This window comes from Schistocerca nitens, chromosome 4, assembly GCF_023898315.1.
Source record: "Schistocerca nitens isolate TAMUIC-IGC-003100 chromosome 4, iqSchNite1.1, whole genome shotgun sequence".
NCBI lineage: Eukaryota > Metazoa > Arthropoda > Insecta > Orthoptera > Acrididae > Schistocerca > Schistocerca nitens.
Window position 1 is genome coordinate 584,023,652 of NC_064617.1, and position 27,254 is coordinate 584,050,905.

At 41.0% G+C, this 27,254-nt stretch overlaps 1 protein-coding gene across 1 annotated transcript in view; it reads left to right on the forward strand.

Annotated features, from left to right (window-relative positions):
* Positions 1-27,254, forward strand: part of LOC126251866 (glycine receptor subunit alpha-3-like) — a 718,212-nt gene that overhangs the window by 524,892 nt on the left and 166,066 nt on the right. Inside the window, exon 5 of the mRNA XM_049952553.1 lies at positions 17,614-17,837. Within this exon, the coding sequence (XP_049808510.1) occupies positions 17,614-17,837 (224 nt within the window). The remainder of the gene's footprint in view (positions 1-17,613; positions 17,838-27,254) is intronic.

Genomic DNA, 27,254 nt, shown 5'->3' on the forward strand with positions numbered 1-27,254 from the left:
TCTTGGAGGCCAACGATGCAGGGCAGTGCCTCGGAGTCTCGTGTTCCCTACCCAGCGCTGAACTATCTTCAGATGCTGCAGAACTGGCTTTTTCCACAATTTCTGGAAGAGTCCGATGACTTAATTTTCCAACACGACGGGGCTCAACCACACTGGTACACAACGCTCGTCAGTTTCTTAAATGTCACTCCGCCTCAACTTTGAATAGGACGCATGGGACCCCGAGACACTGTCCTGCACTCATGGCCACCAAGGTCGCTAGACATGACTGCACTCGATTTTCTCTTGCCGTGATATGTGAAGGAAAGAATGTTTGTGTCCCCTTTACCTCGTGCCACAGAAGAAATGAAGACCAGAATAACTTCCGTTAAAGCAGATTCGGGAAAACACATGAGGTGTTGAACTCAGTTTGCCGAACCAGGACACCATTCAAAGAGGTGGTGGACGGATTATCACGCGGGAAACGTTTACACTTGGTAATAAGCGAAACCTGATAGGACAGCCTCCGTTTGTCACTGTCAAAAACCTCATCAATTTAGTGACCGACAATATGTATCCGTTTGCAACTTCCTGGCAGAATAAAACTGTTTGCCTAACGGCGACTCACCGACTGAGGAATACAAGCAAGATTCAGGAGGCGCCCTTACAACCTTACATTCACCAGCACCTCATATCTTACTTTCCAAACTTTACAGAACTGCTCCTAGGAAAAAGGGTATCGTGGAGTATTAAGGAGATGTGGCACAGCCACGTCTTCAAGGACTGTTTACACAACGAATTTTCGCTTTGCGTTGATTTGAAAGTCACCGGCATATTAAAATTGATCGCTGGAGCGCGACCCAAAACTAGTTCTTTAGCCTTTTGCGGGCAAGTACTGGCGGAAGCAAAAGTTGTGAGGGCCGATAGTGAGCCGTGCTTTGATAGCTCAGCCGGTGAGTACTAGTCTGCGAACCGCAATAGTCCCAGGTTCGAGTCCCAGTCCGGTAAACGGTTTTAATGTGCCAGGATGTTTCTGATCAGTCCACTCTCCATTGCAGGACTGTGTAACCGTTTGTTGGCTACAGCACTATGACAAGAGACTTGAATTCTCAGAAAGATTATGAACCACTATAATGATCATGATCATTATAACAATGATTTCAGAACGACTTCCCGCATTTGAGGATCATAGAGAATGTGATCTGCAGATCTCATTTCAGTTGTAGCAAGTGCGAGACGAAATAGCGTGAAATGTGACGCAGCTATTTTATTTGTATTGGTTAAGACTGATTTGTACTTTACGTATAACGATTTTTCTCCGACAGTTCCTGTGAATCGTGGAGTCCATGGCACGACTTGCCATTGACAGCTGATCCAAAGGAATAGTGGGGCACTATTGGTAGCTATGAATGTACAGGATGTTTCACAATTCATAGATGAAATTTTGTTATGAACCCATGTCAGGAAAACTGCCGTTTAGACATGAACAAAGTCTGAAAGGTGCATTTCTTTCAAATCTTCCATGTCAAGATACACACACACAGCGAGACAATGGACTCTACAGGGAACCATGGCTCGGTCAACGTATCGAGTTCTAGTCGTTGGGATCTCTTCTGCTTGATGAACGACCTTCACTTCATGTCGAGAGTCCGATGCGTCCGTGGAATACCACACTCAACGCTCCTAGTTGCGAATATCCCAGTTTCATGCAAACGTTGTGGCTGAATCAAAGTAATATGTGATGTCATAATTGCAGCAGTGATTGACGACAGTGTCTCCTACTCTGTTTGTGTGTGCACCACGAAGAGGTAGATTTGAAAATGATCTCATAACGAAATACTATGATGTCGGTTGTCTTCAATTTGCCACTTCTTGGTGCAACAAACCGCAGGTGATCGAACCCAACATTTCTATAACAGTGTTTCCTTTACTACGACATAATGACTTGTGTGACCTAGTGAAATTCCCTTCGTTTGCTTTTAACAACATGCTTAACTTCCACTTCCAACCAAACTTTGATCTTACACAATGCTAAAAGTTCCTGCTCGCTATTCATTACACTCAAAAACTGCCTCTTGTTCTGACGATCGGCCGACTTGGCGCAGCGTGAAGTAAAATTGTAGCCACTTCACAAGACATTTACAAAACTGTGCAGCCCCGTTTCAACCAGCCGAATGGAGGCACTTACCTTACACTGTACAAGCACATTAATAATCACAGTTGTGAATAACATTGACTGTAAAAAACACAAACTAAAATTTATTTCTTTTGAGACGATCGACTAACATTCCAAAGGGTATGCTTAATATGGCGTTCGGTCATAATCTACAAGACACACGAATATTTCAGTTCTCTGCCAACTTTAGTTATTCTTTCAGATAACTTGTTTATAGGAAAGTAAAAAACCTTCTGTGACATAAAAAGCAAGGATGGTAACATTAAGAGTGCAATGGGATTTCCAATGCTAAATGCAGAGGAGACAGCGGACGGGTGGAAACAATACATTGAAAGCCTCTATGAGGAAGAAGATTTGTCTGATGAGATAGAAGAAGAAAAGGAATAGATTCAGAAGAGATAGGGGATCCTGTATCAGAATCAGAATTGAAGATAGCTTTGTAGGACTTAAGATCAAGTAAGGCAGGACACATTCCATCAGAATTTCTAAAATCAGTGGATGAATTCGCACCAAAATGACTATTAACGTTGGTGTGCAGAATGTATGAATCCGGTGACATACCATCTGACTTTCGAAAAAATATGATCCACGTAATTGCGAAGACTGTTAGCGCTGTCAAGTGCGAGAATTATCGCACAATAAGCTTAACAGCACCTACATCCAAGTTGCTTATAAGAATAATATACAGAAAAATGGAAAAGTAAACTGAGCATGTGTTAGATGACGATCGATGTGGCTTAAGAAAACGTAAAAGTACCAGATAGGCAATTCTGACGTTGCGATTGATAATGGAAGCAAGGCTAAAGAAAATAAACACATGTTCGTAGTATTTGTCGACCTGGAATAAGCGATCGTCAATGTGAAATGATGCAGAATTTTGGAAATTTTGAGAAAAAAGGGGCAGAACTATAGGGATAGACGGGTAAAAACAAGAGCCAAGGGGGCATGAGAAGAGTGGACGACCAGTAACGAAGTGTTCGGTTTAAAAAGGGGAAAGACGGGTATGTAGTCTTTCGCGTCTATTGTTCAAGCTGTACGTCGAAAAAGCAATGATATAAATAAAAGACAGTATCAGGAGTGGACTTAAAGTGTTAGGTGAAAGCCATCAGTGACATGATTTGCTGATGACATTGCTATCCTGAGTGAAAGTGAAGAAGAAAATATATGATCTGCTAAATGGAATCTATTGAGTACAGAATATGGATTGAGAGTAAATCGAAGAAAGATGAAAATAAAGAGAAGTAGCAGAAGTGAGAACAGCGAGATACTTAACATAAGGACTAATGGTCACGAAGTTTTCGCATGGTGCATGTTTTATTGGCATACAATGCTGTGCTAGAAATTTACATTTTCAAAAATTCATTCCTCAAATTAAGACCTATGTTTCATACCAGTAGATTTCTCTCGTCCAGGAATACAGTTTTTGCCTGTGGTAGTCTCCTTTTTATGCTGTCGTAGCACCGTTGATGGTGGGTTATTTTGCTGCCTACGTAAGAGAATTGCGTAACTTAGTCTGTTTGGTGATCCCCTATTCTGATGTTAATTTGCTGGCTATTCTCATTTATGATCTTATCTCTGCTTTCCCCTTTCTTCGTTTTACTGTCAGCGCATATTCTGTATTCATTAGATTGTTCAGTCCTGTCAATAATTGTTATATAGTTCTTCGTGACTTTCCCTGAGGATAGCAATGTCATTAGCGAAACTTATCATTGATTTCCTTTGAGCCTGAATTTTAATCCTAAACAAGGATATTTACTTTATTTCCGTCATTGCTTCTTCGATGTATGGACTCAAGTGTAGGGGCAAAAGAATACATCTCTATATTATGTGCTGTGTAATCCGAGCAATTCGTTCTTCGTCTTCCAGTCTTATTGTTGCCTCTTTGTTATTATGATCGGAAAATTCATTCAGCCAAACATAATTTTTAGAGTCGACTTATGCATAAATGTGCTCAATGGCGTCACGCCCTTATATACTGATTCGACCCACTTTTCGGCATCTCTCCTGATTCACATCTTCAGAGACGGACACAAGGTCCTATGCGGAATTCAGTCCTACTGTGTCGGCGACGATGCAGTGTCACTGAAACAAGCTGGAAAGGAAAACACATTGTGTATCCCCGCCGTGCGTGAATAGATATTCGAAAATTGAGTTTCAAAAAGTACATCCCCTAGTAATATTTCTTACAGTCATTTTGAATAGTACCACTATTCTTTGTTATCCTGTTCCAAAAACTACTTAATACGTATTAATTCAGTTAGGTGGTTCCAGAGGTTCACAACAATGCCAGTACGTTAATTTTGAGACTTCATTACATAAATTCTTATCCAAAAACTTAATGATTTTATAGTGTTCATGTGGTAACTACTGCTGTTAGGTTACAACATAATACTCAACTTTGTTTTACATACAGATGGTACATTTGAGAACACGGTTTTTAGTAAGTTCCAACAGGAATTATGAAACACCCACACTTATTTACATGGGAAAGAGCGCAGCTTAAGAAACTGACACTTCTCAAATGTTGTAGAAGTGGCAGGACAGATACGAAACGGGGTTTGAAAACAAAATTTTCGGTGCATTAGAGTGCGTCGCATACTTCTTCCATGTCTTCTCGAAAGAGAAGTTGATAGGATTAATTATTAAAAATTTACTTTCTATGACAATGCCAGCGTGTCTGTAAATTTATATTACCGGAGGGTTTTTTGGTTGTTGAAAACGTGTTTTCTAAAGAAAGTACATGCCTTAGAAATTTTAATCTATTAACTACTTTGCCCTGTAGGTATCTCGGGTTCCTGAATGCTCCTTCGTCCTCTTTAAATTTACTGCAGACTGAAGGTCTGTACGTGTACAAATACGTACTTATTACTGGTTTTAACGGAAAGTAATTTAGATGGGATTATACCGAAAGCTGGACAGTTGCGGTCAGGTACTGATCCGTTTGTGTTGTCTTTATGTCCCAAGTTATATTTGCATGCCCGCCGTTAGTTTGGTTAGTGATAAGGCATTTCAGTCACAGTCGAGACATTGCAATGTTATTACTGTACTTCGTACTGTTTGAGCACTCACTAGTACACTGATGCCTTTATTCCTTGTACACAACATTCATGTACAGTCCCTATATTTAAAGTAAAGAAAGCCTAAACATTTCGTGTTCGGGATACTAGAGTTTTACACTAATCATTTAAAGTTTAAGTTCTATAACAAATTCTTGTAAGATGCCACTATCGTGAAAATGAATATGTCACTCGCGTATTTCTCTCCTCGAAGACTATTATTTCATCCATTATTTGCACAATGTGGCCAGGCGTTCTGTTTGCTAGCGTCGATTCTGTGCAAGAATATTGGATGAAAGAGCTAACAGCTGGTGATCACGCAGCAGTATTTGCCTATCTTAGCGTCCCTAAATCTTTGTGAAAGAAGTTTCATGAAACAAACGCTTTCGTAGCTGATTAAGTAAATATATTTGCGAATTTGGAACAAACAATTGATATCTGGAATTCTCACGTTTGGGAAATCCATGGCAATGGTATCTGATGAACCTTTAAAGTACGCGCAGTAGATCAGCAGATGAATTGGACGCCCTACCCTAACTGTACCACTGAGATAAAGAGCAAGTGAAGAGGACTGGGGATTAACGATGGAGGTATGTGTGTGTTTACTCTGCTTACGCAACGCCCAGGCAAACATTTCATAGCCGGCCGCGGTGGTCTCGCGGTTCTAGGCGCTCAGTCCGGAACTGCGCGACTGCTACGGTCGCAGGTTCGAATCCTGCCTCGGGCATGGATGTGTGTGAAGTCCTTAGTTTAGTTAGGTTTAAGTAGTTCTAAGTTCTAGGGGACTGATGACCACAGATGTTAAGTTCCGTAGTGCTCAGAACCACAAACATTTCATATTAGAACCAGTGCGAATTACCAAGGAAATTTACAAGAATATACAGAATATTTTTTTTTATTTTCTACACCCAGACCGTTCAAAATATTTTATTACAAAAGAGGCCAGCTCACCACACCGAAACTGTTACGATTTTATCCCTTTGCGATGTTTATTGTGGTCGTTGTTGCACCTGATTTTGGAGGCTCATATTGTTCGTACGTTTTGTGTCATAGACACAGATGCTACACGAATATTTTAGTGCCTTGATTAATTTGAACTTAGGTGAGTCCACCGAGAAGTAGGACTATTTGTTGATTTGTAATTGTGTTATCTCTAGTAACTTCCCTAATTTCCTCAAGGCATTGTGTCTTAAGTTTACCAAATGTACGCAAAATTAATTTGCATCTCCTCTAGTAAAAAAGGATTCTAAATATAAAACAAGTTGTGAGAATGGTCTGGCATAGATTTTCACACAGTAAGTATTTCAGAAATAAAAAGCTCTGAATTTGGTAAAGCCTTAACCATTAAACGCATGTATGAGAGCATCCTCTCGCTACGAGAAGCGTCATACGACGATTAAATAGAAGTGTGTTTTTATTAGGGGCCCGTCGTACCACAAACCAAAGATAACGTATACTCAGGGAGAGAAGAATCACAGATTGTAAGCTATTCAGTATTATCACTGTACAGTTTTAAAATATAAGCCACCGAATAACATGTAAACATACTTCACACATTGATGTTTTGAATTAAGTGATATATACATACACCTTTATTGGAGCAGAGTATTCTAGACCTATTTTTGTTCATGATGACTGTGAACCCATTGAGAAGGGAAACTAAATCCGCGCCAGTTAGTGAGGTACTAGTAATACTTGTAGTGACTAATTTAAACTCCTGCCGAATATTTCGTAAACTGAAAGATAATGCTAGTCTTTAACATCCCAGTCAGTAAGCCCTTCAAATGAAGAGCCATGTTAGCAGCATATTTTCTGCCCTGGTAGAGGCCGATATTGACGTAGGTTTTTTTTCATGTAAAAAGAAAGTAGCACTTTTAAAGATCCGCATTCACATGGGTGGGCATTGCAAAAGTATGGCAATAGTTGATACCCCTAGCAGACAAGTGAGCTCATGCTGTATTTGATCTGCACACCCGGTATCACAAGGCTGTCGCGTCTATTGGGAAGCCCCATGGAGTTGAAAAATTCAGTAATTTTATGAAATAGTTTCATAAAATGCTTCTAGAGTTGATCGAGGCTTTATGTACTCATAGACGCACCGCCAGAAACAGAAAAGTTAGGAATTACTAAACCTTATTTAAGAACTAAACCTCAGATTGGAAGAGTATTCTCTACTGATTTCAGACTTGTGGCAGAAGAATAACTGCGAAGTGGAGCCGTGTGGATATGGTGTCACTTTGGCCAGGTGACATTGCGTCATGTAGCATTTCATCCTGACGTTGATATCCATACAGTGAGTAACACGTCATGTAAAGAAAGCGATAGTTTTGGATAAGATTTCATGGTTTTGTGGATCGACAGCGTAAGATATGTTAAAAGACTTTGTTGTTGACTACAAAGGGGCTCAACTACTGGTGTAGTGGTCGGGGGTGTATAGCCGCTACAGCGAGTGGTGTAACTAAGATGCTAGCGTCAGAAAGCCATTATTTCACCATCCTGGTTGGGGCAGCACTGGTGCAATGCGCGAAAGCCTGATAGTCGTCCGACGTGTCAATATGAAAAATTTTGAGTACATTCATTTATTACTCAATAAACTACTGCAGCTCTGGATTATTCTCGGAGAAGCGAATGTACCGAGGACATAAGACGTAGGCGGCCCTGATAGAAGTGCAAGCGTCAACAGAGACGCACGGCTGATAGAGTGGTGATGACAACGACCACGCAAGGGTGCTGACCGCAGCAGCCGACGACAAGCAGTTCGCATGATCTAAAAGTTGCTTGGTTGCAGCGAATGAGGTGCTCCGTATCACGCCGTGTCCCGTACAGTAGAATCAGTGTCTGCTCACACGAGGAGAGGCACGCGGCAAGACATTTGCTCATGCAATCGATGGTGGCTGAGAGGTTGAGTGGCTGTTAGGCCCCGGGCTGGAACGTTGGTATCCATACACTGAGTTACACGTCATCTAAAGAGTTTTGGAAGGGGCAAAGTCCACGGCATCGGACTTGGCGCAAGCAGCAGGTAGCAGCCAGCTGAGTCCGGAGGTGGTGACTTCCACTCGTGGTTCTTGTAACAGTTACCTAGAGATGACTCGTCAAACACAGTAAGGAAAATCTTACTGTCGTAGATCGCATCCATGTAGCTCCCTCCTCAGAACTGGTGGCTGGCACACTGCGATACCTTTAAAAAAAGGGGACAATTATTTATATGGACTTGGTCCATCCTTCTTTTGTGTCATCAGATCTTGTCATATAAGCCACAACAAACCATGACTCGGCCGTGAGGAAACTAGGTCATCCTGGCCCCAGAGGCTCTACGTTTCTGCTATATCAATACTATTATGTCTCTGGTTCCTTAGATTGGTTGCAGCATTTTGCAATCTACTCAAGGCCCTGGAACCAGTACTTGCCATATCATCGTACAGCCCCATCTGCAACCGCATCTCGGCATGTTACTCGAGGCCATCGTCGTCATTATCATCCGCATTTTCGCATTAATTCTACCAGTCAACAGCTCTGCTTCCGCATTAGATACAGAATAGAACTAGAAAGTTGTGAGGTGCTCGACATCACACCATTTACATGTATCGTAAAACTCCACAGGAAAGATCTTGGTCATCTAGAAGTTTCATGTGTAGAGCTGCTCAACAGTAAACGAAGACACCGGAGACAAATCCACCACTCGTGCAATAGTCGTTGACATCTGGTCATAATCTATTAAACAAGTGAGATTTTCTCTTCGTAATAACGACAGTGGTCCTGTGAAGTTGATATTCACCTGCACCTAAAAGGATTCAGACATGGGCCTTTCCTAAAACGCGGTTTTCTGGCCGCTTGACTAGGGGACCTTGTTGATCAGACCCAAATATTTCCAACTATTTTACAGTTAGGGCAATCACAGTTTAGATTATACATTGTTACTGCAAAGAAATGCCAAAAATTCTCCAAAATAATCTTAAAAAGACTTGATTCTTCTTTTTTGAAAATGAGTGAAAATTCTTTAAGGCCTCGTTAGCCGCACAGTTTCCCTTATGAGTCAACACAGGAACCTGTAGACAGCTAAGGTGGCCTTCAAGAGTATTCAATCATTTAAAGGATCCTTTTGAAGATTATTATCGAATGTTTGGAAATTTCTTTACGCTAACGAAACAATTTGCCTTATGACAGTATCGAGAACTCACTACCAATTATAGAAGTGCGACTTTCAGAATAACTGATGAAGCAAATGGAAAATTTCAGAAAAGTACTTACTTTCACTCCAGTATGTAACAAGTAATAGTTACATAATGTTGGGTTTCTGTATTCATGGATGTCCACCACCATCTTAAGTGAGAAACCGTAACGCAGAGTCCTCTTAAATTGGTCTGACTTACGTCTAAGGTTGTCACCAGAAATATGTTCAATGTGTGCAATATCTTTTGAACCTTATGCAACCAGTGTGGCATTTACCTGTGGAAGCCGTGATCGACCTGGGTCACAGTGACGTTGTGACGTCTGCATTGGGATACTAGATGATGGATATGTAGTACGAAGCTGAATCAGTTATAGTAGTAACTTGCAAGGTTTCAATTGTCAGTCAAATTTTCAGTGTACGAAGTGTGTGTTGTGTGACTAAAATGCATGCAAGGGCATTATGTACTTAATATTCGAGATTACATGAGATCAATACCGGCCAGTCCTATGAAGTGGTATCGATCGCCCAACGAGCTTTCGATGACAAGGTAAGAGATATCAAATTAGCACAAAACATCGTAAAATATTCTTGATACGAAAGTACTTTCTCATCACCGATAATGGTCGGACCTTTTCTTTAGTTAGCTATCAAGATTTTCTCTTTTCTATTACAGTCAATATTTCGAGTTTTTAGTCATATGAGGCAGGAGCGCTGCGTATACACAAGTAGCATAGGACAATGTGATAATGTTTTAGAGTTGCAACCATTTTGGATGATTAACACGTCAGATACATGTGCTGAGGAATGTGATCACTCGATGTCAATGTTTTCCACTAGTAGTTAATCCGGTCCGTCAGAGCTTCTGCCACTAACAACGTTTTATTTGAAGGCGAAGATGCTATCCACTCGGTGACGATTTACCCTTAAGACTGCATGTAGAGTACAATACCGGTCGCCGTCCGTCTCGTGCAGTCATGCCATACTGAGCATGATGTTGAGCTGTCCAAACTTTATCACTTATAGTGAGAGTTTGCATATGTGAAACTCAGACAGAAGAGCAGCTGGTATAATGGGAAATTGTTGACAAACAATGTCACTTCTTTGCTTTTCAGCTCGGGCTTAAGATGACGTATCTTCCGGCAGCAGAAGTAGTTAATTACCTGTAAGTATATGAGTTATCGTAACAATCAGTTATACTTCTCCCACAGTGAAAGAGGTCAACTTAGGACTAATGTCAGTGTGCTGCGCATGCCGTCGTCATAGTATTCCGATGCTGACACATGCGGTATGGCGGTATGGTGAACATAGGTCCCTAGACTTTGTGAAACGATACAAACTACAGCCCAACTGTGCCTGTTCCTGTTTTTGGAAAGACAGTTAATCAATTCATTAAATAGTCAATGACTCTGTAGGAATCCATATAATGTTCATGAAAAATCAACTAGGCATTTCTAGGTGTGGAAAAATGGTTATGCTTATTGATCATACATTTTTCTTCATGCCCTGGAAAACAAAATATGAATAGTACCTCTCAAACTGGCAATAAAAATCAGTACAATGATGGGTTGCGGGGGCATTTCCAACGTCCGGGAGTTTTCTTCGACGCCTTTACGTGAGAGACATATTTCGTGAGCCATCAATACCACGAAAATCGGCATTATGTGTCTTCTGACTTCGTTCTTCTGATATTGACCTTTCGTTACGACAAGATCTCTACAGAATACAAAACGCTATTATAAAAATATTCTCTCCTACTTTACGGATTAGCCATATAGTGAACGGCAAATGAGATTATCAAGTCTTATCAATCAGTACTGCACATCCTTTGATAAAGATGGGATAGGTTCTGTCATTTGAATCTACATTTTCACCAGGCATTCTGTGTCTCAGACTTATCGCTACCTTTTATATTTTCTTATGAGCTTTTTGCAGAATCACGGATACATGTTTCCTCCCTATATATATCATTTCTTTAATATGCATCACGTACCACGAATCAGAGACAAGTCTGTAGAATCCCTAGGGCTCGTATCCGTATGGATGTTCTATAGTAGTATAGGTAATCCAGCAATAATCTTCGATGAGGACATACCTGTGCTTGTTGTAAATGCCCAACTAAAATGAGTTTATTCGGATGAAGTAGGAGAAACAAGGATCAGCACAAATGTAATCCGTTAGGACATGCCCAAAGAGTAGACAGTTTGTTAGAAATAGGTCCAAACAAATAATCGATTAGTAAATATGCTACACTTCATTGTGATAGAATTCTTATATCGAGAACCTACTACTAAACAGTTCACGTTTGCACCGCCCACCTAACAATCCCGACGATCGGAACATCATTCTGTAGCTAAATAATGGCCGGATTGTGAATGATTGAAGCTGATGACACATACATGTTACAGTTCCATTGTGTGTCTAATAATTTATGTGTCAGACTGCTGTCTTGGCGGTACAACAATGATTTAAGTAACCATGGTATGATTAGTATATGATCGGTCAACATTGGCTGCACAACTAGAAGCCGTACCTGATGAAATGAAATGTCGTGTGGCTAGGGCCTCCCGTCGGGTAGACCGTTCGCCTGGTGCAGGTCTTTCGATTTGACGCCACTTCGGCGACCTGCGCGTCGATGGGGATGAAATGATGATGATTAGGACAACACAACACCCAGTCCCTTAGCGGAGAAAATCTCCGACCCAGCCGGGAATCGAACCCGGGACCTTAGGATTGACGTTCCGTCACGCTGACCACTCAGCTACCGGGGCCGGACCGCCGTACCTGATCAGAAACCGTGACAGGAAATATCACGAACGTTGTAATAATACCTGGAGGTCCTCTTAAGGTCACTGTAATACATATCATGTTGACAGAAAACACACATGGAAAGATTTTTTTAAATTGTGGTCTGACATGTACCAAAGTTTTGAGCTGCGCTTCTTTGCATAGGCGGCATGATTCACATGAAGCCCCAACTGAATATTTGGCAAAGTACCGAAGAGCCATTACGAGAAAAGCTAAACCGTTGGAATCCGCTTATAGCTAGGAACTCACAATAAAGACAAACGTGTGCATAACAAGCATCCTCCGAGCTGCTGGCGATGTAGGCAGAACTTTCTGCTAAAGTGTATGCTGATACATTTCGTGGTCTGGTAGTACATGACGTGACCTTTACTTGTAATTGGAAGGGATATGAGCGATTGATAGAAGCTTTATAAACTCAAAATATCACAGATACGCGTCGACACATCTTTATGTTGTTGATTAAAAGTTTAAGAGAAATATTTACGTGGTATCAGAGTTGGTAAACGTCGTTATTCATGTGCTGCGACTATCGTTGATTACTGGTTACGAAGAAAACAAGAGCACCCATGATAATATACGACATATTCCTCGATACAATTCATCAGACGTAGCTGATGCAGAATGAAAAAAAAAATCCTTGGAACCACCTTATTTCTACGAGGGTAGATGATACGAGCGTAACATTTTATATATGGTGTTTTATTGATTACCAATTAAAACTGTGCAGGTAAAAGCTTAATAACGCCCTACCGACAGCACTCTTCGTGACATCCAACTATGAATGGGAGACCAAATAACCCGTGTAGCACCGTTACCAAGGGTAAACGACATACATTATTTTACCGTCTTACCAACATGGCAGATGTATTGGTGTGAAATTATGAGGACTACGTAGTTTTAAAATGAAAGGTACGAAAAATCTTAGGTATCCATATCAGTTTTTAGAGAGGACTTCTTTGTATATCAGATACAGAGGATACTAGTAGTTATATAGGTTATTTGGCAAGTTAAGTAATCATAATATGTAGGACTTTCTGCCCCCCCCCCCCCCCCCCGTTTTATTCTTCTCATACTGTGCTCTCCGCGGACTTCGTAGTGCCCTTTCAATAGGTGATTTATGTAAGATGTTGGCATATTACTTGGTATATTACTACGTTAGAACTAACGTACTTTAGAGAGGGATGTTAAAGTTAAGCAAACTAATTGTAGTAATGCAGCTGAGAACAGTACCTGCTCCTGACATTCGCGGCATTTGCTGGGTGATTCCGTTATTCTGGAAGGCATAATGCACGTCTCGCAGCAGTCTGCCCTCCAAAACGAGGTTATTCAGACTTTTGATAGGTGGTCACATTAATGTGACTGGACAGTGTATGCTCATGCTGTTAATAACAAATTTAGGCCACTTTCATGACAGTCAGTTTATGACAATGAGACAAGCTAAACGTTGATTGGTGCACGTTTAATTTAATACTTTAACAAGTTTTTTAATCTGGTGACGATAAGTGTATGGCACCAACCTGTAACCTTCGTACTGCACGTCGGCAGAGGAAGCAACAATAAGCACTGAACCTTAGGATCCCACGGCAGAAGTACAACTGTCACATATAGCCATAGATGCAAAGTATTCTACAACAGTAGCTATAGTGAAACGAATCTTTCATTCTACCTTCACGTTCAACAAAACGTCAACGCTTTTGTGTTCTTACTTGAGATGCCCACTGACAATAAATTCTTTGAACCGACAAATCAAATCATTCATTGATGTCACTACAACTACGTTACTTTCTCTCTCTCTCTCTGTCATACACACACACACACACACACACACACACACACACACACACACACACACACACTGTTCCTTGCAGCCGGCCGCGGTAGCCGAGCGGTTCTAGGTGATTCAGTCCGGAACCACGCGACTGCTACGGTTGCAGGTTCGAATCTTGCCTCGGGCATGGATGTGTGTGATGTGCTTATGTGAGTTAGGTTTAAGTAGTTCTGAGTTCTAGGGGACTGATGACCTCAGATGTTAAGTCCCATAGTGCTCAGAGCCATTTGAACCAATTTTTGTTCCTTGCATACCTGTAAAATCATTGAAGTGTAACACCTAATTTCACCTATGGTCAGTGCATGCCCAATATATAAAGTCACAGCAACAATATGCAACACGTACAAGTTTATTGGCTAAACATTATCCATCACGAGTAGAAGAGAAATATACAATTCCGTCTTCTTGATATCTTGCATTGCGAAGAAGAGTATTGTGAAGAAAAGAACAATATCAGATGTCATGTTTCATTTCAGAGAACTTGTTTACATATCACTTTTGTATACGAAAAATTAAGTGTATACATCGCAGCCATATGAAAATCATCTAACATTGTACATCAGTAAAAGCGTTATTCTAAGAATCATCTTTACATATAAGTAGAAACTTTATTAGAAGGACATCTTACATTTTTTACTTGAAACAGAAGGAGCAGTGGTACACCAAATAATAAAAACAAAACAATTTTAGAGGTGAGCATTAAATATGCATCGGTTCTATTCTTTATTCGACCACTACTGTTTTTTAATGAAACAGATCGGTTTATTTAATTAGGCGACTGGCTTTTCAACGAATATACCAAGATAGCTGCATGTATAAGGACAAATAGAAACAAAACTGTGCATCAAAATCTGCAGCGTTCACTTGTAGCGCTACTTTTGGTGGTTCAACAGAAACTCACAAAAACTAAAAATTTAGAAGGATCTGTACTGTCTTACTAATACACACGCACAGTGCCCATACATATAGCGTAACACCTGTTACTGAATGCAGCTGAATATACGCTGACTGACAAAAGAAGTGTAGTACACGGGAGTGGAAGGTGGGAGAGGAGGGGGAGGAAGCAAACTGCACGCCTTTAGAGAGTATGTAGTGCTATTTCATTGATTACAAAATCGATTCAAATATACAAAGAACTTGGCAGTATGAGACTACTTATCAGACGTTGCATCCCCTCTGCTCAGAATGCATGCACTGAAGGGAGTAATAAAGCCATATTATCCTCTCCTGAGGCAAGTTCACTCACAACTGTTCGAACTGGTGCTTCACGTCGTCTATATCTACGACCAATAAAGTGAGTTTGACAGAATGGTAGAGAGAGTCCATTACTTGTTTTCGGATGAAGGACGCTTTTGTGAAGGGATTAAGATGTGCTGTATGAAATACAGCATTCCTCTCTTGTGATGGTCACACTTGGTCGACAGGAACCTTGACGATGAGTACTGCTACTCCCAGATTCCAATGCAGTCCTCCATCGGGCCACCATCACATCCGAAAGCGCCACAAGTCTGGATAGTGTACGATTCCGGCAGTCGACAAAATGGAGAGCCACAATGAGGTCCTTTCGAATCTCAGTCAAGTGATGATAACCCTGTCGCACAAAACTACACAGCATCTTCATGACCCTCAAAGTGATCACCCAGCATCCGACGTTGTCCGAACCGTTATACACTATGTGTTTAAAAGTATCCGGACACCCAGAAAAACATACGTTTTTCATATTAGGTGCATTGTGTTTCCACCTACTGCCACGTACTCCATATCAGCTACCTCAGTAGTCATTAGACGCCCTGAGAGAGCTGAATGGTGCCCTCGGCAGAACTGACTTACAACGTGGTAGGGTGACTGGGTATCAGTTGTGTCATACGTCTGTACGCGAGATTTCCACGTTCCTAAACATCCCTAGGTCCACTGTTTCCGATGTGATAGTGAAGTGAAAACGTGAAGGGACACATGCAGCACAAAAGCGTACAGGTCGAGCTCGTCTGTTGACTGACAGAGACCGCCGACCGTTGAAGAATTTCGTAATGTGTAATAGGCAGACATCTATCCAGACCATTACACAGGAATTCCAAACTGCATCAGGATCCACTGCAAGTACTATGACAGTTAGATGAGAGGTGAGAAAACTTGGATTTCATGGTCCAGCGGCTGCTCATAAGCCACACATTACGGCGGTAAATGAAGAACGACGCCTCGCTTGGTGTAAGGAGCGTAAACAGTGGTCGACTGCACAGTGGGAAAACATGTGGAGTGATGAATCACGGTACACAGTGTGGCGATCCGCTGGCTGGGTGTGGGTATGGCGAATGTCCAGTGAACGTCATCTGCCAGCGTGTGTAGTGCCAACAGTAAAATTCGGAGGCGGAGGTGTTATGGTGTGGTAGTGTTTTTCATGGAGGGGTCTTGCACCCCTTGTTGTTTTGCATCAACTATCACAGCAAAGGCATACAATGATGTTTTAAGCACCTTCTTGCTTCCCACTGTTGAAGAGCAAATCCGGAATGACAATTCCATCTCTCAACACGATCGAGCACCTGTTCATAATGCACGGTCTGTGGCGGAGTGGTTACACGATAATAACATCCCTGTAATGGACTGAGCTGCAGAGTCATGACCTGAATGCTATAGATCACCTTTGGGATGTTTCGTAACGCCGACTTCGTGCCAGGCCTCACCGACCTACATCGATACCTCTCTTCAGTGCAGTATTCCGTGAAGGATGGGCTGCCATTCCCCAAGAAACCTTCCAGCACCTGATTGAACGTTTGCCTGCGAGAGTGGAAGTTGTCATCAAGGCTAAGGGTGAACCAAAACCCTACTGAATTCCAGTATTACCGATGGAGGGCGCCACAAACTTTTAAGACGTTTCCAGCCAGGTGTCCGGATACTTTTGATCACATAGTTTATATCCAGCCTGGTCTGTAACAGTGCTAAGAACGAACAACGCTAATGCACTCTGGTCACCATTGATTCTATTACAAAGGTCTGATAGTTTAATCATTTACATACAGCCAGTTACTGTGTGTGCGTGTAAGAATTTACATTGACATCCGACCATGTCTGTTGAGTACTTCATTTTTTTCATATAGATAAGGCATTTTGGATTAGGGGCATGAGTTCTTCATTAACATACATTACGAACAGTAAAATGCTTATCTCTTTAAGAGGACCAACATTTCGAGTGAAATCAATCTGATAACCAGCCACCAAATCACTGTATCATAGTAATTCAGCCGGCCGAAGTGGCCGTGCGGTTAAAGGCGCTGCAGTCTGGAACCGCAAGACCGCTACGGTCGCAGGTTCGAATCCTGCCTCGGGCATGGATGTTTGTGATGTCCTTAGGTTAGTTAGGTTTAACTAGTTCTAAGTTCTAGGGGACTAATGACCTCAGCAGTTGAGTCCCATAGTGCTCAGAGCCATTTGAACCATAGTAATTCATTTGTTTCACAGATAATAATCATCAACCGTATTTGTTGACTACCATAAATTGTACCTTAGTATGAATGTCCATTAGTTCATATGTTGTTATCATTTCCAAATTAGTGGTCGCTGTCTGCTGCCTTTGTTCTAATTTTCTTTTGTGGTATTCCCGTAGGACTACGAGGTAGACCTGTACCTGCGGCAGAAGTGGCAAGACTCGCGACTGCGGCACTCCAACATCACGGAGCCCCTCGATCTTAATGACCCCAACCTGGTGAAGGCGATCTGGAAGCCAGAGGTGTACTTCCCAAATGCCAAACATGCAGAATTCCAGTTCGTGACGGTACCCAACGTACTGGTACGCATTCATCCAGACGGCGAAATCCTTTACATGCTAAGGTAAGTAGGAGAAACCATCGATGGAATGTCTCTAAATAATTTATTAGTTTTTAAAGTATCAGTGTCTACTACATCCGTTTTTCAGCGATTTACAGCGCTTCGCTAGTATTCTATGGATAGGAACAGATCAATATTGTCTGTGAAACGCAACGTGGTGTGCAATATTGTTGCTGTTGTGGGACTGTTCGATAGTGAATTCTGACGGTATCCAGCGTTACTGTAGTCGATGTTTCGCAGCAGCAATATGGGTATACATTACGTTGATACCATTATCTCCCGTTACAATGATCTTCGTCAGAGGATTTTAGCGCTCCTCAGTTGGAATGGAACTCAAAAGATGACAACATAAATGGTCTTCCTGAAAATCACGTGCTTCAGTCAGTCTATAAGTTTGATCAAACGTGTCCAATTTCTTTAATTCTAATGGTGTTCACCATAAATTTGAATCAGTATTATCTGCTTGGTAACACAGAAAGTAAGCGGTGCTAGGTCCTAATTAATGCTGGTGCATAGGTAAGAAGCATACTACAGTTTACCGTTTTCCAGTGGACTTGAGAAAGGATAGCCTACTGAAACTAAACAGAACAGTACGAAAAATAAGAACAGTTTTCGCAGTGGAAGGAATGCTTTCCGGTTTAGTTTCATCATACAACCAAATTCAAACGTTCGTATTTTTAGAAGATAGGAACAACCTTTTTTATCTTATGTAGATGCTACCTGGAGGTCCCAATTCAAACTTTAGTATTTTTCGAAGATAGGGACAACCTTTTTTATCTTATGTAGATGCAACCTAGAGGTATATCACCCACGTTTATAGCTCAATTTTCGAATGGATTGTAAGTATTTTGGCCCTCACCAGTTAAAACTACCATTTATCCTTATTTCAGTCAATAAAACATCACGAAGGACCGATAACAAAACAAATAGCTAGAATGATAGGTTTTGTAATTGAGCTGTTGTTTCCACGGTCTTGGATTACTTCTACTCCCATTTAAGAAACAATTTTAATAATTTTCCTTGTATTTTCCAAATACAAAAATTATACCACAGCCAGCGTAACCATCTTCAACCTGGCACGGAGGCGTTGTTTTCACATCACACTCCTCGCAAGTGGTCAGCCACTAGAATGGTCATAACTGTACTGCGACTGGTTTCTCTTACTTCAGTACTGTGTCTGAATCCCAAGGGCCAGTTCCGTATCCTAGCGCCTTTCGGCATCTGTTTATTTGATTCAGCTGGTACTAACACATATATATATATATATATATATATATATATACATTATTTTGATTCTCATTGCATCTTGGTTAATTGTAGAGCTCTACCATATCGCCCCTTATTCACATACTGACTTCATCCTCATCTTCTCGTAAACTGTGCCAGTTATTCAACAGTCATGTTGCACGAAGACGTTCCGACAGAGCTATACACTAGGCTGTTTGCACATGATTAAATTTGTAAATAAGCAAACGTATAAGAAAACTCATTCATTCCATAATCACAACAACATTGTTTCGTGTTAACAGTTGCATATACACATTTTCATAGCACTTTGCGGAATACCGGTAATGGTAAGTAAATTCTATACAGATCATTTTCCCGATATTTCAGATGGATACCTCCCATTCAGTCGCAGCAGGAATCACTGACTGTTTTCTCTGTAGACATTTGAGCTCACACGACATGTAGCTGAAAGATGGATCACGGAAATTCATTGTAAATATGTTACAGAAAACGCAGGTGATACACTTACACCACAGTCAAAACTTTTGAAACCTGTCGAGGAATTTGCTGGAGGTCATTTGATAAGAACACCCTATGTAATAAATCACAGGGCAGATCGATGTAAAATGCAGGTTCGCAATTACTGAGTCAGATGTGATCTTGGCTGTAAACTTTTGGATGTTCTCAGAATGGCAAGCACAAGATCTCAGAACAAATGTTGCTTTGGGGGCGAGCATGAGTTATAAGAGGGGCTGCAAGTTTCAAGTCATACATCATATCCCACCACCGAAGCGTTTCGCCTGAGTTCGGAGGGCAACCTTGGCTGCTTTCGGCTACTGGCTGAATTTATAAAGACCGTTAACGTCGTTCGAGGTCTGAAAGCACAGTTCACGATTTGTAGCATAGCCACCGGCATCGAAGCGTCAAGTGAGACGCTTTAGTTAGAAACTGCCGTACAAGCATAAAACAGAACTTTCGTCCATTCGGTGATGATCGCGGATGATTTTTTGAATATAGATTTTGATTTGAAACTTTAGAGCCTCCTTGTTATATCTCAAATGTACTACATTCCAGAAGCAGCCTCTCAGATAGCGGAGTACGTATGGCGTGCAGAAGAGAGCGTTTCTTACTCTTTTTTTTAAAAAAAAAAAAAGGAGAGAGATCCTGTCTACATTAGTGAGGTGGAGTACTCCAGAAAGTCACCTGGAGATTTTATGGAGCAGAATAAACAACACTGCAAGTTAGAAACAGAAAAATTTTAATTAATACCACGAGCATATAACTCCTGGGGTATTCAGGATAATATCCCAGAATTATTCTCATCCATAATGGTAATGACGCACGTGAAATACTTCGAACTGATCGGTAACTGTGACCAAAAGTCAACAGCAATGAAAACACAAATATTCTCAATGGAACCTCTCTATTTCGTAGAGTCTGTCCTGGGTCCACTGATTTCATAATTTCATGATATTAGTTTATATTAAATTTGGCTGTGCGTTATCGAGTTTTAACGGTCTGCGTATCATACTTTATGAAATAGAGATTGGGAAACAGACCAGCATTTGCCGAAACGAGTGTCGGAAAAATATAAAACCATACTCAGACTGGGCGCTGTATCTGAATGTTGAACGTTCCGTAGTACCATTCAGCACGGTAAAAAATATGGGAATAGGCCTACATTTGTATGCAGCATACAACGGAAACGTAGTAATACGCTTAAACGTCATATTTATTACACCAAAAAGTTCTACGTATGTTTCTAATGGCAGCAAATCTTTTATTGTGAGTAATGTTTCATTTAATTTGTCCTGTGTGAAATGCTGTTGTGAAACAGCTCGACTAATCCACCATTACTTTCCACAGGAAAGGTTTCTTTTTCCTTCATTGTCAGTGTATGTTTCTTTTTCTTGTTTCTTTTTCGGTGATTCATATGGGTAGATCTCGATTAGGTTCAGCACGGTTGTCTGCTCAACTTTTATCCCGTTTGAGTGCAACGAATGTAATGTCGCTGGGGAACTCTTTTTCACAGAACTCTTATCAAAACCACTTTCAGTTCCAAGACGATCGACAGGCAAATATAAAGCTTCGTCAGCATGCCATTATGGACTATCAGTGATAATTGACACCAACTCTTCTCATTTAAATGGCTTGAACTCTTGAACACTACGAACCACCCGATAAGTAATTAAGAATGTTGTGTGTTACGTTCAAAATATTTAATAAAGTAATTCTGATATTACCCTCCGCTTTGGTGGAATATGGTGCAGGATTCGGAGCCTTATCTCCATGCCTGCTACTGATTTTCAGCCTAGGAACAGTATCTCGTTTTAGTACGTTCCTTAGAAGGAAACGTAGCTGTTCGTTTTTCAGAATCCTCACTTACCCAGCTTGTTACATTATTAGCATGTGAATTGACTGAATCTGTTCAAAAGTAAGAGAAAAGAAATGATATACTTCTATTGTGGTTTGAGAATGTCATTCCTCATCCAATGACTGGTAATCAATAGCTTAAATAATAAGGGTAACCACGCTGCCACTTTGCTAATCAGCTCTGAATATTAACGTACAAAAAACCAAAATAATTCAGTCTAAAATCATTGGTACCGTGTGTGCTCTATGACAGTTTTTAAACTTTCTAGCATATTAACATCGCATGACGATAACAACCATCAAATGCCCTAAAAAGTTTATGGAGAAACAGAATAATCTGTTTGCTGACTCATTAACTGATTAAAACTGATTTCTTTCTTTCCTCTTTGTTTTCATTGTACTATACCACGACTTCATTTATTAAACAATCTCATTTTTATGAATCTTTTCAAATTTCTCCCCATTTTATTCATGAGTAATTGAGAAAAACGGCCGAAGCGCATCACGATTGTGTTGTGAAGATTTCTTCAAAATAATGTGAAATTAATGACCTAGTTCGGCAATTTCACAGCTAATGAATTATGTTTTACCTATTCGGCTGTTTTGTTTATCATTTTTATGTTAGGTGTTCTTAATCTCTCTCCGAAACGTTAGAGGTCCAAAATGTAGATTGTAATTTGACGATCAGTGAGTTACGTATTTCAGTTTTGAATGAAATTTTGAGGATTCTGACAACAAAGTTTTTTGGAGACACGACTTCGGATCTGAGATCACTAATGTGTTTAAAATGAGTGCAATTGTTACAAATTGTAGATTAAAAGGTTAAAGTGTTTCATAAAACTTCCGTTATTAAACACACATAAACACGTAAACGAACGTGCTATAAGAGATGGTTATGTGTCATGAGGTCATCACAGACGAAGAAGGATGGGGAAGGAAATGCCCCTTGCCCTTTCAAGAGAACCATATGAGCACTTGGCTTTAACGATTTGCAGAGATCACGGGAAAGCTAAATGTGGATGACCGGACACGGATTTGCGCCGCCGTTCTCCCTTATGCGACTCTAGTGTCTATCTGCTGCGCCACCTCGCTCTGTGTTGTCCTGGAAAGATGGAAAAAGGAGAAGACACAGCTTCATAAAAAGATTTTACAAGAACGCGACTGTTACATGTGGCTAGCTGAACGTTAGCTTAAAAACCTACGTCCTCAGCAAATGACACTACGAGGGTTATTTGGAAAGTAAGGAACGATCGGTCACGAAATGGAAACCACAGTGAAAATCCGATTGAGTTTTGCAAAAGTGTGTTGGGCAGTGCCTCTAGATGCCCGTCGATTGCATTAGTAGTCCTCTTTAGTTCTGATCACACACGGAGCACATAAAGATTCCTAGAACAGTAGTGTCTCCCGCCAAGTACGAAGGCCTGATGAAAAATCTCGCCTGAAGCTATGCAGCCAACTTTACATAACTGTCGTGCGTTTTCTTCAAGACAACTCTGAGCCGCATAATGCAGGGGCAATGAAGATGCTCCTGCATCGTTTTCAATTGGAAATGTTTGACTAACCACAATAGAGCCAGTAATTGTCTCCCTCTGAGTTTCATCTCTGCTCACATGAACTGTTTCCTATGAAGACAACATTTTGGCACAGACAGCGAGCTGTAGGCCAGTGTAGAGAATTGGTGGAAAGCACAGCCGGCTGCCTTCTATAACGAGGGTATTGGAAAGTTGGTACAACACTACGACAAACGTCTAAGTCGGATAAGTGACTATGGAGATAAGTAGCTGGAAGTTGTAGCTAATTGTTGCAAATAAAACAGTTTTCATTTTCACTGTAGTTTCCATTTCGCAACCTATCGTTCCTTACTTTCCGACTAGCCCTCGTATATGGTTCCAGAAACATTTTCAAGTCTCAAACATCTATCATGTAATTTTTTTGTTTTGTTTTCTAGAGTCGTCAGTCTTCTGACTGGTATCATGCGGCCCGCCATGAATCCGTCTCTTGTGCCAAACTCGTCATCTCAGAGTAGCGCTTGCAGCCTACGTCCTCAGCTATTTGTGGCATGTATTATATATTGCAATCACTGTCTTCCTTTGCAGCTCCCTTTAGTAGGATGGAAGTCATGCGCTCATGTCTTAACAGACGCACTAGCATCCTCTCCCTTCTCCTTGTGAGTGTTTTCCATATATTCCTTCCCTCTCCGATTCTGCGTAGAACCTTCTCATTCCTTACCTTATCAGTCCACCTAAGTTTCAATATTCGTCTGTAGCACCACGTCTCAAATGCTTCGCTCCTCTTCTGTACCGGTTTCCCCACAGTCCATGTTTCACTACCTTACAATGCTGGGCTCCAAACGTTCATCTTCAGAAATTTCTACTCCAAATTCAAGGCTATGTTTAATACTTTGCCAGGAATGCCCTTTTTGTAAGTGCTATTCTGCTTTTGATGTCCTCCTTGGTCCGTCCGCTATTCGTTATTTTGCTGCTCAGGTAGCGGAATTCCGTAACTTCACCAACTTCGTGACAATCAATACTGATGATAAGTTACTCGCTGCTCTCATTTCTGCTACTCCTCGTCTTTCTTGGATTTACTCTCAGTCCCAATTCTGTACTCGTTAGACAGTTCACTCCATTCAGTATATTATATAATTCTTCTTGACTTTCACTCAGGATGGCAATGTCATCAGAGAATCGTATCATTGATACCTTTCACCTTGGATTTTAATTCCACTCTTCAATCCTTCTTTTTTATCCATCATTGCTTCTTCGATGAACAGACTGAACAGTAAGGGGAAAGCCTAAAACCCTGTATTACACATCTTTTAATCCGAACACTTTTTTCTTGGTCGACCGCTCTTATTATCCCTCCTGGCTCTTGTACAAGTTGTATATTACACGTCTCTCCCTACAGCTTACCGCTATGTTTCTGAGAATTTCGAACATCTTGCGCCATTTTATATTGTCGAACGCTTTTTCCAGGTCGACAAATATTTTCTTTAGTCTTGCTTCGATTATCAATCGCTTAGTCAGAACTGCCTCTCTGGTACTTATACGTTTCCTTAAGCCATACCGATCGTCATCTAACACATTCTCAGTTTTCTTTTCCATTCTTCCCTATACTATTCTTGTAAGCAAATTGCATGTATGTGCTGTTAAGCTGAATATGCGACAATTCTCGCACTTGTCAACTCTAGCAGTCTTCGCAAATATGTGGATGATATTTTTCCGAAAGTCAGATGGTACGCCACCGGATTCATACATTCTGCACACCAACGTGAATAGTCTTTTTGGTACCACTTCCCCCAGTGATTTTAGAAGTTCTGATGGAATGTTATCTGCCTCTCCAGCCGTATTTGATCTCAAGGTCTCAAAAGTTCTTTTAAATTCTGATTCTATTACTGGATCCACTAGCCCTTTTAAATCGAATCCTGTTTCTTTTTCTACCACACCGGAAAAATGTTCCTATATCGTAGGGGCCTTCAATGTACTTTCTCCACCTGTCCGCTCTCTCCTCTGCATTGAGCAGTGGAATTCCCGTTGAATTCTTAACATTACCACCCTTGATTTTTATATCAGCGAAGGCTGTTTTGAATTCCCTGAGTGCTGCGTCTGTCCTTCCGACAATCGTTGCTTTTTCTGTTTCTTTACATTTTTCATGCAGCCATTTCGTCTTAGATCCACTGCACATCCTATCTATTTCATTGCTGAGCGACTTGTATTTCTGTATTCATGAATTTCCTTCTAAACATTTTTACTTCCATCTTTCATCGATTAACCGAGGTATTTCTTCTGTTGCCCATGGTTTATCTCCAGCTACCTTCTTTGGAATACTGTGATTGCCCTTTTTACAGATGTCCATTCCTCTTCCACTGTACTACCTACTGTGCTACTCCTCCTTGCTGTGACCATAGTTTTAGAGAGCTTCAAGCGTAACTCATCATTCCTTAGTACTTCCGCATCCAACTTCTTTGCATATATGTGCTTCCTGACTAATCTCTTGAAATTCAGCGTACTCTTCATCACTACTATATTGGGATCTGAGTCTGTATCTGCTCCTGGGTATGCCTTAGAGTCCAGTATCAGATTTTGGAATCTCTGTCTGACCATGACGTAATCGAACTGAAATCTTTCTGTATCACCCTGCCTTTTCCAAGTATAACAGAGTATTCGCTATTACTAGCTGACATTTATTACAGAACTCAATTAGTTTTTCTCTTCTCTCATGCCTTGTCCTGTAACTTTTCCTTCTGCTCCTTCCCCTACAACTTCATTCCAGTCCCCATGACAATTATATTTTTATCTCCCTATTACCCTTTCAGTATCTTCATATACTTTCTCTGTCTCTTCATCTCCAGCTTGCGATTTCGGCATTTATACCTGAACTATCGTTGCCGATGTTGGTTTGCTGTCGAATCTGGACTGGACTGGTCACAGTAACGCACTCGCTGCCCTGCCTTCCAGTTCACAATGATTCCTAACCCGTTGTACCATTTTCTGCTGCTGTTGATACTACTCTGACCAAAAATCTTTTTTTCTATTTCCATTTCGCTTCACCGAGTCCTAGTATATGTAGCTGGATCCTTTGCATTTCCATTTATGAGATTTTTTGTTTCCCCACCAAGCTCAATTTTCTGGCATTCCTCGCCCCGACTCGTAGAATGTTATTCTGTCATTGGTTATTTATGCTTTTCCCATGGTCACTTCCGCCCTGGCACTCCGCTGCAGGAGTCCGCCTCTACCTATATTGTAGAAGAAGGATACGCCTCCTACTCTGAACCGCACAGAATGTCCAACCTAATAGTTTCGGTTTAAGACTGGACAATTCACACAACTTCACAATGTGTAACACACTTGGTTCGTCTGCGGGTAAAGTAGAGAACATGTCCCCACTGAAATTTATTGCTGCTCTCTCGTTTGGATATAAAATACGTTTTGTAAAATGTGATGTACCATTATTAGCTATCTAAAAGATGTTGCTCTGATAACGCCATCATGACGGATACCTTTTCTTAGATGAAATGATAAGTCGTTACCGACTCTGTATTCAAAATACCAAAAATGGAAGACTACTCGAAAACCGAAAACCTGGATTTGTTCGGGACTATTTCTTCTCCAAGTAGTATCGTACGCCTTCTGACGGTCGTAAAAGATAACAATTGAGTGGCGTATGCGAAGGAATGCCTGTTGCATAACTTCCTCCAGCTGAGACAGGTTATCGCTGAAGGCAGTTGAGGGCTGCCGGTTTCGTGAGATCCACAAGACAGTGGGCGATAATCCGCCCCACGAAGCTCGTGAGGGTAATACTACCGTTACGATCGTTCCCAGGTTTGTGGAAAGAGATTACAAAACTTCTTTCTGCAAATCGGTGTTTAGTTTCCAAAATGAAATTAAAAAGACCGAGGAGGATTGATGTAAATTTTCACTGATACGTCACAACAAGTTGTAGCTAATGCTGTCGCGACTTCGTTTCGTATCACGTCCCACAGAGAGAGAGCAGAAGCAAACTCCCATAATTAGAAACGGCACTTTTAAACGATGTGTGGTAGCACGGAGGTCACCAACAGCTGCTTAATGGTCTCTCGACATTGAAAGAAAGTAGGGTTTTCTGATTTGCTACAAAGCAGAGCTATCTTGTGGGCAACTGTAAAATTTTGCCAAAGTTCTTTCCAGTCTGCACCAAGTCATGGATAGCCTTGCCTATGCACCGAGTCGCAATGAAGACGACTAATGTTATGATTCTCGTCCTCAGTTGTTATGATGACAAATGGCCAATGCTAATTAGAAACATTCATTGCAGGTTTGGCAGTGAAGTCGGTAAGGAGAT